This window comes from Pimephales promelas, chromosome 2 (assembly GCF_988280905.1).
Source record: "Pimephales promelas chromosome 2, fPimPro1.hap1.1, whole genome shotgun sequence".
Lineage (NCBI taxonomy): Eukaryota > Metazoa > Chordata > Actinopteri > Cypriniformes > Leuciscidae > Pimephales > Pimephales promelas.
This window is the reverse complement of record NC_142770.1, coordinates 36,822,673-36,835,897: the sequence shown is the minus strand read 5'-3', so window position 1 is coordinate 36,835,897 and position 13,225 is coordinate 36,822,673. Positions and strand designations below refer to the sequence as shown.

Here is a 13,225-nt window from a genome sequence, read left to right as displayed (position 1 = left end):
CCAGCTCTTGTGACGTAGAAAATGAGCAAGGGGTTTGATTGACACACTGTAAAACCCAACAAGTTCAGCTAACTCATTTCTTTTGATGTAACTGATAACCTAAAATAATTTAAGTTTACCAAAAACAATAGTTATGAGTTCTCTGAACTTATTTTCATTGATTCACTAAAACAATAATAATTCTGAATACATAATTAAACTTTACACTGCATTTAAATACTAAATAAAGCTAAAAGTTCACTTTATTGAGTAAAAACAGTGAAATGACAAACTTTAAATGAACTTAGAGCACCTGCAATTACTGCTAGCTCACAACATCACACACAAAGTCAAATCCAATGAGTTAAGCTAACTCATAACTTTTGATGTAACCGATTACATAAATTAATTTAAGTTTATAAAAACACAAAAGTTATGAGTTCTCAGATTTTTTTTCAGTTGAGTGATTAATTAGGTGATTAGTTAAGTGATGGTTGAGTATTAGAGATGAACACCTGCCGTTAATCAGCAGAATCACTGAAGGAAAGATGAACACAAGAACTACAACTGACTTCCAAGCATTACCCAGCATGCATTGCAGCATGAATTGTTTTTTCAAATGGTCACCATTCTTGAGATTCATATCCTGATTCTTGATGTCTGTGTTATTCATTGTAATGCAATTTTTTTTGTGTGCACAAATTGTCTGTAAAATTCTCCAAGTTATTTAAAACCTTGTTTTATTTTATACTATAGCATTACAGTTATGAATTAAACTAAGAACATTACCCTTTTAATCAGAGCTTAGATTCTGATCGAGATCAGTCAGTCAAGTCACTAAATGATGATGTTGATCATCATCATCATCATCATCACCATTCCTTGACCAACATCACCTTATCATACTTTTCTTTGACCTTTCTGCCATAACACATGTGTTATAAAACAAGTAATTACAGCAGCTAAAGAAGAGCATATGTGCAAATGTCAAGCGTCAAAAGACCAGCTAAAGCAAACGCTGATCTCCATCATCACTGCGTGAAAAGAGCTGTAATCGGGCATGTAAAACTCCTGAGTACTCTTGTGTACTCCACAAATAAACGTGTGTATACGGGAGTTTGCTGTCCCGTCACACAATCCCGAAAACTCCTGGATATGTACCAAGTTTGGGGCACAGCAGGGAGCCACTAGGGCCATCAGTTGCCATGGTGAATAATCCCCAGGTCGGAGTCAATGCAAGGGAACATTAGCATTTCACACCTTTGGGACACAAGGCAGTGGCCTCCTTCAATTGGTCAGAGATCTTACATAGGATTGGGTGCTCAATGCTTTGTCCCTCTTCTAAACCCCCACACTATTGGTCCAGTTTATGGCTTCATTTGGATTTATTATTACTCATTATTAATATTCATTGTCATTGGTGTTCATGGTTATAATGTCAAGACAATCAGATAGACAAAGTTGAGTTTGTTATTTTTATTATTTGTAACACTGGGCACATGACATATATATTTATATACACACAGTCAAAACTCTATAAATAAAAAAAAAACATTAGCACAGAATACATTTCACTATTAGTCATACAATAAATAACCCCATATAATATATAAGGCCTGTGTATAATATATGTAAAACAATATAATAACCCGAACAACCCACACCGACTTTCCATCCAATATGGCATCCTACTCTTCAGACATGTGGTCAACTGTTGCAGTCTTCCAGATAGCTGCCTCTTCCTCTGTCTGGAGAACCCCAGTCCTGCAGCTCAGTAGCTGCAAAATGGGAGGGAAAAAAGTAATTAAACCACTGAAAATATCAAATGTGTTGGGATGGGAGCCTCTCCCAGGCTGAGGCTTTTACTCAGATTTATATGTATTTATACTTACTCTTCTTTTTCTTTGTCTCATGAGCATAATGATCCTGCTGTCCTCCATCTTGTCTTTGTTCTCATCTTGGGCCATCCTGTAACCCCTTCTAACAGTTTCAAAATATGTCTTGCAGGATGCTAGAGAGATGGAGATAAAGAGGGGGAGAATATTTATTTGTAACTGATCTATACAGTTAAAAAGTTGTAGCCTTGGTACATTCTCTTGTGACTTACCTTTAACAACAGCAGGATCTACGTCCGGTACAGCCATTAGAAAGATTATGACCTCGAGGTTGTGGGGGGAGGATAGACTGTGAAGCAGTAATTAAAGAAGCTTGATTAAAAATATAATTTAGAAGAAAAGACTGTTATGAAAGCATAGTTTTAAAGATATACCTTGTCTGTGCGTCATATTTGTGTATGTTGTTTTCCCCATTGTGCAATCTCCATACAGCTTCCTGTAAAAATCCGACATAGTATGAGGGCTCAATTCGAATAGATTTATAAATAAAGCACACAAAGTTAAGCAGACACTGTGATGGTCAGAAAATAACTTACCGCAACAGAATTATTCCCAGCTCTCTTTAATTTCTTTGAAGCAGGCTCCTCTTTTGCCTCTTTGAGCTCATTTATGTCAGCCTCCATCTTATCCAACCTCATGTCCATCATCTCCAGCTTTTCAAATATCCTCTTCAAACTTTCATTTGCCATATACACCAGGCTGTTTTCGTTCGGACTCAGAGATTTAACAGCCATATTGTCCCTATGTAAAGAAGTAACATCTCCACTCTGCTCTCCGTAACACTTGTTGAAGATTGACACAATGTAAAGCCTATCACCTTTCCTGAATACTAATGAGGGGGGCAGGGGAATAGGGGCAAACTTGAGCCAGTCCCAAAACAAATTAGCATTTAAAAAGCCAAGCCATCAACTAACAGCATGTGGTCAGACAAGTTCCTGTTTTCGGGCCTTTACAGGCATTTACAGGTACGCATAACAAAGTTCCAAAGATCCCTGCCAAACAGCACATTTAGCGGGCATTTTCATTGTCCGAATTCTCCCGTATACACACCTTTTGACGCAGTGCATGGTGTCCTTAATCCTTGTTTCTCTTTCCTTCAGTGATTCTGCTTATTAACAGCAGGTGTTCATCACTAATGCTCAATCATCTCTTAATTAGTAACTTAACAATACAATTATTATTCAATTATCATTCTGGGATCAAGAATGTTCCATAACTCATAACTTTTGAGTTCTGTTTCAGTCTTTGTGTCCACATAGCTATCTAAATATATTTGTCTAAAACTATGTTCGTTTGTTCAGTGTCAAGTCAATCAACACAGTTTTCACACATATTTGGGTGGAGCCAGGCGCTGCTGCATTGTGAAAAGTAAACGATATTTAAATCTGCTTTTTGTCACCGCACCCAAGCAGTCGCTTTACCGAGTGGAGCGTTGCGTATCCATGACAACTAGAAGGAAGTTTTTAGGCTACTAATTATTTATTATATTATACCCTTTAACCAGGAGAAGCCCCTGGGGTTAGAACCTATTTTGCAAGGGAGACCTGTTTAGAAATATGTGTGAAAACAGCCTAACTTGATAACGAACGAACCAACGTTGGATACCTTTACTCCCTGTATGACATATGTATAGTGGTTGTCAACTGATCTATATAATGACATTAGTGGTTGTCAACAACATATTGTCACGGGGTGCGGTGCAGGGGTGCAGGAGTGCGGGTAGAAGGAGCGGGAGGAATCCAGGTTGACATCAAACACAGGTTTATTTTAAACATACAGGCAGGAAGGCAGGTAAACAGGAGCACACATCGGGTAACATAAACATCGACTGACAAAGACAGACTGAATAAGATGGAACTAAATAGACAGAGGAATCAAACTAAATGGAGTGCAAACAGGTGAAAATGATGACGAGCAGACGAGGAACAGGTGGCTGATGAGGGAGTGAGATCAGGAGAGGAAACAAAAGGATCCGGGGAAGCGTGGTGCAGATGACGAGACAAACAGGTGAAGACGAAGACTGTGACATCACTCCCCCCTCCCGGTAGGCGTGACCTCACGCCGTAACATCCGCGGGGAGGGGGGGTGGGCGCCCTGGAGGCCGTGGAGGACGTGGTCAGGCGCAGGCAGCCCCCCAGGGCGGAGCAGGATGAGGGCGTGGCCAGGGCGGAGCAGGATGAGGGCGTGGCCAGGATGGAGCAGAATGAGGGCGTGGCCAGGGCGGAGCAGGATGAGGGCGTGGCCAGGGCGGAGCAGGATGCGGGCGTGGCCAGGGCGGAGCAGGATGAGGGCGTGGCCAGGGCGAAGCAGGATGAGGGCGTGGCCAGGGCGGAGCAGGATGAGGGCGTGGCCAGGGCGGAGCAGGATGCGGGCGTGGCCAGGGCGGAGCAGGATGAGGGCGTGGCCAGGGCGGAGCAGGATGAGGGCGTGGCCAGGGCGGAGCAGGATGAGGGCGTGGCCAGGGCCCTTCGGGTGGCCACGGCGGAGAGAGCCCTTCAGGAGGCCGTGGCGGTGAGAGCCCTTCGGGAGGCCACGGCGGTGAGAGCCCTTCGGGCGGCCACGGCGGTGAGAGCCCTTCGGGAGACCACGGCGGTGAGAGCCCTTCGGGAGGCCACGGCGGTGAGAGCCTTTCAGGCGGCCGTGGCGGTGAGAGCCCTTCGGGAGGCCACGGCGGTGAAAGCCCTTCAGGCGGCCGTGGCGGTGAGAGCCCTTCGGGAGGCCACGGCGGTGAGAGCCCTTCGGGCGGCCACGGCGGTGAGAGCCCTTCAGGCGGCCGTGGCGGTGAGAGCCCTTCGGGAGGCCACGGCGGTGAGAGCCCTTCGGGCGGCCACGGCGGTGAGAGCCCTTCAGGCGGCCGTGGCTGGGACACTGGGCCCCCCCCCAAAAAATATTTGGGTTGAGGCCCCGGGTGAAGGGCAGATGGGGAGTGGATGGTCTCGGGCTGGACGGTCTGGACGGTCTCGGGCTGGACGGTCTGGACGGTCTCGGGCTGGACGGTCTGGACGGTCTCTGGCCGGACGGTCTGGCCGGTCTCTGGCTGGACGGTCTGGCCGGTCTCTGGCTGGACGGGCTGGACGGTCTCTGGCTGGACGGGCTGGACGGTCTCTGGCTGGACGGTCTGGACGGTCTCTGGCTGGACGGTCTGGACGGTCTCTGGCTGGACGGTCTGGACGGTCTCTGGAGGGCTGGACGGAACCAGCAGTGAAGAGCACACAGACTCTGGAGGACTGGACGGAACCAGCAGTGAAAAGCATATAGTCTCTGGAGAGCTGGACGGAACCAGCAGTGAAGAGCCTACAGTCTCTGGTGGGCTGGACGGAACCAGCAGTGACGAGCATACAGTCTCTGGATGGCTGGACGGAACCAGCAGTGAAGAGCTTACAGTCTCTGGAGAGCTGGACGGAACCAGCAGTGAAGAGCACTCAGTCTCTGGAGGGCTGGACGGAACCAGCAGCGAAGAGCATACAGTCTCTGGAGAGCTGGACGGAACCAGCAGCGAAGAGCATACAGTCTCTGGAGAGCTGGACGGAGCCAGCAGTGAAGAGCATAAAGTCTCTGGAGCGCTGGACGGAACCAGCAGTGAAGAGCTTACAGTCTCTGGAGAGCTGGACGGAACCAGCAGTGAAGAGCATTCAGACTCGGGAGAGCTGGACGGGACCAGCAGTGAAGGGCATTCAGTCTCTGAAGAACTGGACGGAACCAGCGGTGTAGAGCGTTCAAACTCTGGAGAGCTGGACGTGACCAGCGGTGAAGAGCATTTAGTCTCTGGAGAGCTGGACGGAACCAGCGGTGAAGAGCCTTTAGTCTCCGGAGAGCTGGACGGAACCAGCGGTGAAGAGCCTTTAGTCTCTGGAGAGCTGGACGGAACCAGCGGTGAAGGGAGGTTCGGCTCGGGAGGGCTGACGGTGCGCGCAGGCTCGGCAGGGCTGACGGTGCGCGCAGGCTCGGCAGGGCTGACGGTGCGCGCAGGCTCGGCAGGGCTGACGGTGAGCGCGGGCTCGGCAGGGCTGACGGTGAGCGCGGACTCGGCTGGGCTGACGGTGACCAGAGAAGATGAGGGTTCAGGGGTTGGAGTGGTGCTGGTGACTTCTTCCACGTAGAATGGGGATTCACAGCACACCAGCACCCACTCCACACAGGCAAGGAAGTCATCGGCTGGACCGCTCCCTGGGAGGCGTGCCCGGGTCCGCTCGCTGAGGCTGGCGATGTAGAAAACACACAGCGAGCGGTCCGGGTAGTGGGTGTGGAACGCCAACTCCAGAAAGTCCCTGGTATGGGACTCCAGGGAGCGGTCTTCCTGGTCCAAACAGAGGAGGCTCACCGCTGGAAGGTCCATCACTCTCAGTTAAATCTTGGTCAGTCGATCTGTCACGGGGTGCGGTGCAGGGGTGCAGGAGTGCGGGTAGAAGGAGCGGGAGGAATCCAGGTTGACATCAAACACAGGTTTATTTTAAACATACAGGCAGGAAGGCAGGTAAACAGGAGCACACATCGGGTAACATAAACATCGACTGACAAAGACAGACTGAATAAGATGGAACTAAATAGACAGAGGAATCAAACTAAATGGAGTGCAAACAGGTGAAAATGATGACGAGCAGACGAGGAACAGGTGGCTGATGAGGGAGTGAGATCAGGAGAGGAAACAAAAGGATCCGGGGAAGCGTGGTGCAGATGACGAGACAAACAGGTGAAGACGAAGACTGTGACACATATAGCCTCCGAACATCATAAACAAAACAATGGCTAACACAAACTGTTCTGGAAAATGCACTTTCTAACGCATGATTTCGACTTTTATAATGTATAGAGAGATAACATAACAGTTACCAAATAGCATAGCTTGAGCACGTAGCATGGCAACATTAATGTCCGAGTGATTCCACGTGTATGTACCGTATGTACACGCTGTCAAATGTCAGAGCGAAACAAAACAAAATGTAGATTTACATCTGGGGAGCGATTTTTTTCCTAGGATGGTAGGAGTGACGGGTAGGTTTAGGGACGGGGTTGAGGTAGGTCATATGCAATATATACATATGAATATATATACAGTAACGTTAAGTCAACGGCATTCATAAACACGCTGAAAAGAGATTATGCGTGTTGATAGCATGCCAAAAATACGTGATAAGTGTCATACATACGCAATTTCATGAGAACAGTCTGAGCATGGATGTTGTTGTGACTAAATTATGCAAATACTGAGACATGTAATATTTAAACCCATTCTCTCTTGCTCTGGGGAGCTGGAGAAAAATCATTAGCCAGTCGATGAACATAATCGACTGTAATATTCGGCAAATGTTCAAGACATCTGGAGAAATATACATCGTCCATCATGCTACCGGAAACTAGACACCCCCTATCGGTTTCGCAGCCGGAAGTAGCATATGCTAACGTGCACATAGTCCATTACATTTACAGAAAAAGAAAGAGACTGAACAGGCACTAAAGCAGAAAAGGCTGAGTGAGGCAGCAAGGATGCAGTCCTCAAAGGAGGCAAACAAACTGGTTCAACAGGCCCGAAAAATTAAAAGGCCACCTCAAGCCACCTCCTCTGGTCAACAGGCCCTGAAAAAGAAATGGCCACCCAAAACATCCTCTGTGCCAGTCTCCACCTCCTCTGCACAAGCCACCACCTCCTCTGATCAACAGGCCAGAACACCAGACAAACATTCATCTTCTCCAGCAACCACCTCTGGACAAGCCAGATGTCCACCATTTGGCACAGCCTCCTCTTCACTAGACAGACAACATCTTTTTGCACCAGCTACAACCTCCTCTGAATCAGCCACCACATCCTCAGCATCAGCTACCACATCCTCTTTACCAACACGTTTCCCTATCAGGGAACTTCGAGCTGCGTGTAACCGCAATGGGAATGCCCCTGCGTTGTGCATCCTGAAGCACGTATGGAATAAGTCCAATGGTGAGACGGAACATCCTAGGCGGGTGACGTCATCGACCAGGAAACTATAAAGCACCCCGAAAACATCAGCGCAACAGCTTCTTTGCCTTCAGAAGCGCTATGTGTGAATCTGTCTGAGTGTAATCACTGTGTCTGTCCTTAGTATTTGCTAGGCAGGAGTTATCACATTTTACACCACACAAACAATTTTGTATGAGAGACTATGGCGAGCGAACAGCATTTAAGAAGTGTGTTACTCCCTGCTCGCGCTATCTAACGGGAAGGGATACACACGTTCTTTGTGTTGTTTGTTTGGGAGTGCAGCATGCCCAGTCAGCTCTCGAGGGGGCTGGCTGTGAGCATTGCGAGCGTCTGCCTCTATGGACGCTCCACTCTCGCGCTCCCCGCGGTTCGAGTCCCGCTTCTGCCGAGGCTGAGCAGCGACGCTTATCGTGCGGATCGCAAATGGATCTTTCAGCGGGGTTAGAGACGGGCTATCTCTGCCTTTACCTGTTAGATCCAGTGTCTCAGTCAGGTTTGGAAGCACGCTCTGCGGTTTCTTCCGCTCGGGCTGAAGCACCAGTACTGCAACTATCTAGTATATAAAACTGAGGAGATAATAGCAGTATTTATAAGGGAGATGTGGAGGACTCGCCACCTCACGAGCTACAACTCCCGAAAGCGAAGAGCTCATGGAGGTTCTCACTATATAAAACTAAGCACTGAGTGGCCAGTGGTTAGGCAGGAGTCTATTATTAAATCTAAATAATATGAAAGATTTCTCCCTTCCCGTGTGCAACCTCCATGCCGGTGCTTGCCGTTCTTAAATGATCTCCTCACTGAGGTGTCGAGGTTATGGAAGAAGCTGGCCAAAGATGAATTGTTTTGTCCAAAAAAAATAAAAAATAAAGTAAAGAAATAATAAATGACGATGCTTTGCCGCGGCGGAAGTGATGCTTGCGAGCTACTTCTCTTCCGAGACTGCATCATCATTTAAAGCACCAGCATTACATTCCAAGCCACTATGAAATATTTCGGCTTTGTAAAGTGTATTCGGCGGCAGGTCGGGCTGCGTAGTGTCTGCATACAGTGTCTATATATTGCAGGCATACCAGCTACTTATCTGCTAATGGATGTGAGTGTGAGAGAATGCAGTACTGACATGGTTTGAGAACTGCGTCAGTCTGCCGATTTATGGTAAAATTAATTTTTCCAACATGAAAAAAAAAAAAAGTTTTCTTCTAGATCCTCTCTCCCCTGCGGGGGTTTTTCAGTGACTTAGCTGATACTGTCATTGATAAATTCAGGAAGAAAAGAGGCAGACAGCAGTTTTTTAAAGGTTTCTTCCATTAAAAATTCACGTCCACGGGGCTGCTGGGCGGGTAGCCCCGGCCGTATACGAGCTCATCGCATAGGCGCAGCAAAGCATATTATCGCGTCTCGCGCTCCCCCTGCTGGTTAGGGGGACCAGACGCGGCACTCTCAGCCGCAGCCTTTGGGCAATAGTACTGATTTGAGGACAGTTATATTGGCTATTTAGGTTTCGGCTAAGAAGTCCTGTCGCCACGGAGCTCAGGACGCTGAGGGTGGTCCCCACCAAGGGAGAAAGGTGTTCACCTTTTTACGGTGCCCATTCTTCCTTGGTGCCCTCAGGGGCCCGTTCTGCCAACCCCGCCTGCGTGCCGGGGCGTAGACGGTCCCAGCGAACGTTTTTCCCGAGGGACGTTCGCCCCCCCCTCTGACTTTGAGGGTGGTCCCCACCAAGGGAGGAAGGTGTTCACCTCTTTTTACGGTGCCCATTCCTCCTTGGTACCCTCAGGGACCCGTTCTGCCAACCCCGCCTGCGTGACGGGGCGTAGACGGTGCTTACTCTCAAGCGGATCGTGTTATAGATCAGGTCTGAGGACTGATTTGTCACGATAGATCTAAAGGACGCATACTTCTATATTTTTCATCCTTCCACATCACAGGAAGTTCCTGAGGTTCGCTTTCGGGGGCGAAGCGTGCCGATATAGGGTTCTTCCGTTCAACCTAGCACTGTCTCCCAGAAATGCAGCTCTGGTTACTCCAGGGCATCCGCATTTTAAAATATATCGACGATTGGTTGATTTTGGCTCAATCGGAGCATCGGGCGATTCGGCATCGAGATGTCGTTCTCGCCCATATCAAAAAGTTGGGGTTGAGGCTCAACACCAAGAAGAGTGTGCTTTCTCCAGTACAGAGGACCACCTTTCTGGGTGTGGTTTGGGATTCGACGATGATGCAGGCATGTCTGTCTCCTGCTCGTATAGCTTCGATTCTCTTAGCCGTCAAACAGGCAAAGCTAGGCCAGTCACTCACTGTAAAAGAATAACAGAATTCTGGGTCTGATTGCAGCAGCGTACAACTTTTTACCTTGCGGCCTGCTGTACATGAGACCACTGCAGTGGTGGCTTAGGACCAAGGGGTTCTCCCCGAGGGGAAACCCGCTCCGCAAGATCAGGGTCACGTGACGGTGTCTCCGTGCCCTGGCTATGCGGAAAGAACCTTGGTTCCTGTCCTTAGGACCTGTGTTGGGAGCTCCGTGTCGTTGTGTAACACTAACGACGGACGTCTCTCTCAAAGGCTGGGGGGGCGATCATGAGTGGTTGCTCGGCCCAGGATCTGTGGCAGGACCATCATCTTCAATGGCACATAAACTGTCTATAAATGATGGCGGTGTTTCAGGCTCTGAAACACTTCCTCCCAGACATGAGAGGTCACCATGTTCTTGTCCGGTCCGACAACACATCGGTGGTCTCTTATAACCATCAGGCTCGCCAGAGCCTTTTATGGTCCCAGGGGAAGCTTCTTTCTTTAAGTGTGATTTATATCCCGGGGTATTCAAATCAGGGGGCAGACATCCTGTTGAGGCAGGGGCCGAGGCCCGGGGAGTGGAGACTTCGCCCCGAGGTGGTGGAGCTTCTATTGAAACATTTTGGTCGTGCCAAGGTAGACCTATTTGCATCCAGGGAAACATTGTTCTGTCCACTGTGGTTTTCCCTGAGTCCTCCAGCCCCTCTTGGGTTGGACACGATGGTACAGGAGTGGCCGAGGTCACCCCGAGGTCATCCTTCGTGGCACCTTGAGGCTGAGGCCAGCAGTTTGCACAAGGGTGCTGACTTGGGACCTGGCGGTTGTTCTAGAAGGGCTCTGTCTAGCACCGTTCAAGCCCATTGAAGAAATTCCTGAGTTCCTGAGAAATTCCTCGCTTTGAAAACCATCTTTGTGCTAGCTATATCTTCTTTAAAATGAATAGGAGACATTCAAGCTTTGTCTGTCTCTCCCTCGTGCCTGGAATATGTACCCGGCATGGTGAAGGCTTTCCTCCTCCCTAGACCGGGATATGTTCCTAGGGTCCCAACCAATGTGGTCAGGCCTATTGTACTGCAGGCTTTCTGTCCTCCCTTTCTGACGTCGGACCAAGAGAAATTTATCTGCTCTGCCCTGTTAGGGCCCTAGATGCATATGTCCACAGAGCTGCCCTGTGGAGAAAGACTGAACAGCTATTTGTTTGTGTTGGACCCCCTAAGAAGGGCTGTCCTGCATCTAAGCAGAGGTTGAGCAAGTGGGTGGTCGAGGCCATCTCACTTGCCTAAGAGACCCCGGTCAGCCTTCTCCTTTGGCTGTCCGGGCTCATTCAACCAGGAGTATGGTTGCCTCCAAGGCAATTCTGACAGGAGTATCTATCCAAGAAGTTTGTAATGCGGCAGGATGGTCATCACCGCACACATTCTTCAAGGATTATCATCTTGACTTCAGCTCCTCTCCAGGGGCGCAGGTGCTTTCGTCTGAATGTGCACTCTGACTTCACACGGCGGACACTTGCTCATATGGCGGCGTTGGTATTAGCGTTCCCATTGCGGTTACACGCAGCTCGAAGTTCCCTGATAGGGAACGTCTCTGGTTACGTATGTAACCTTAGTTCCCTTAAGGGAACGAGACGCTGCGTGTCTATGCCATACTCCCGGCATGCCCGTTAGCGCTTCCTTCAGGCCTATCAGAAGCTGTTGCGCTGAAGTTTTCGGGGTGCTTTATAGTTTCCTGATCGATGACGTCACCTACCTAGGATGTTCCGTCTCTCCATTGGACTGATTCCATACGTGCTTCAGGATGCACAACGCAGGGGCGTTCCCATTGCGGTTACACGCAGCGTCTCGTTCCCTTCAGGGAACTAAGGTTACATACGTAACCAGAGACGTTTTTCCCTCTCTTTCATGGCCAATCCAAAGCATCATCTGCACTGTCACCAAACATGTTGAAAAGGAAAGGTTCTGCTAACCCAAAAACCTGTTCAAAAAGGAAAAGAAGCTGAAAAAGTTTTCTGTAGTAAACTGTATTTGATTATTTTTATTTCTCACTGTTTTTCAGTTCTTGAAGCACTTTAAATTATTGACAATTATAGTTCTCTTAAAGGGTTAGTTCACCCAAAAATGAAAATTCTGTCAGTATTTACTCATCCTCATGTTGTTCCAAACCTCTGTGTTTATTTGTTCTGCTGAACACAAAGGAAGATATTTGGAAGAATGTTTTAATCAAACAGATCTCATTCCCCATTGACTACCATAGTATGAATTTTTTCCTACTATGGTAGTCAATGGGGAATGAGATCTGTTCATTCCCCATTGACTACCATAGTAGAACGATTTGAGTAACAGCTGAAAGCAGCGCAAAGAGAAAGACGCCCAGAGCGTGAGGAACGATTTGAGTAACCGCTGAAAGTAGCGCAAAGAGAAAGAGACGCCCAGAGCACGAGGAACGATTTGAGTAACCGCTGAAAGTAGCGCAAAGAGAAAGAGACGCCCGGAGCGTGAGGAACGATTTGAGTAACCGCTGAAAGTAGCGCAAAGAGAAAGACGCCCGGAGCGTGAGGAACGACCCGCGCAGTCTCCACAAGTCTCCTTCCTTCTCCCCTCAGTCTGAACTTTGCTACACTGGTGCTGAAGGAAGGAGATTGCCCGCAGATCTCCACTGGTCTCTCTCCCACTGCTTCGTGCTTCCAGGTGCCTTTTTATGCTACGGCAATCACTGCAAACGAGATCAAGTGTTCATCATTTTGCACTTGACCTACAGTAGGTAGACAACCAGAATGTGGTTTTTACCGCCGCGGCAGTTGAGGTGTATTTGCTGCCTTTGGCCGCTAAGAGGCGCTACAATCACAGACTTTGAAAAGTGTCCGTTTTTGTGTAATCTTCAGCTGTGCCGCGGCTCTTACCATTGAAGCTTACCAGCTTTTATGTTTTAGCCTACCGTTCTTGAAGCTTAAATAGGTAGCTGTTTATTAGTGAGTTTATTAACTGTTTATTTAGGCCTACTTAAAGTGTCCGACTTAATTTGCCACTTCTCATTGAGAGCTGAGGTCGCAGATAAATTCAAGGTTAACACTCTAGCCTGTACTTGGGGAAGGGTGGGACATGTCCCC

At 48.4% G+C, this 13,225-nt stretch overlaps 1 protein-coding gene across 1 annotated transcript; it reads right to left on the bottom strand.

Moving 5' to 3' along the window:
- Window positions 1-1,142: 1,142 nt before the first annotated feature.
- LOC148997296 (uncharacterized) lies at window positions 1,143-2,943 on the bottom strand. The gene is made up of 5 exons (XM_089118934.1): window positions 2,411-2,943; window positions 2,249-2,310; window positions 2,087-2,163; window positions 1,872-1,990; window positions 1,143-1,757 (listed from the first exon to the last, which is right to left on the bottom strand). Exons 1-5 carry the CDS (start codon window positions 2,606-2,608, stop codon window positions 1,668-1,670), a joined length of 546 nt encoding a protein of 181 aa, XP_088975060.1. The 5' UTR covers window positions 2,609-2,943; the 3' UTR covers window positions 1,143-1,667.
- Window positions 2,944-13,225: the final 10,282 nt, after the last annotated feature.

Coding starts and splice junctions, on each gene's coding strand:
- LOC148997296 (XM_089118934.1), bottom strand. CDS start 2,608: ATGGCTGTTAAATCTCTGAGTCCGAACGAAAACAGCCTGGTGTATATG. Junction 2,311..2,410: donor CTGGGAATAATTCTGTTGCG/GTAAGTTATTTT, acceptor GGATTTTTACAG/GAAGCTGTATGGAGATTGCA. Junction 1,991..2,086: donor AGATCCTGCTGTTGTTAAAG/GTAAGTCACAAG, acceptor CCATCTCTCTAG/CATCCTGCAAGACATATTTT.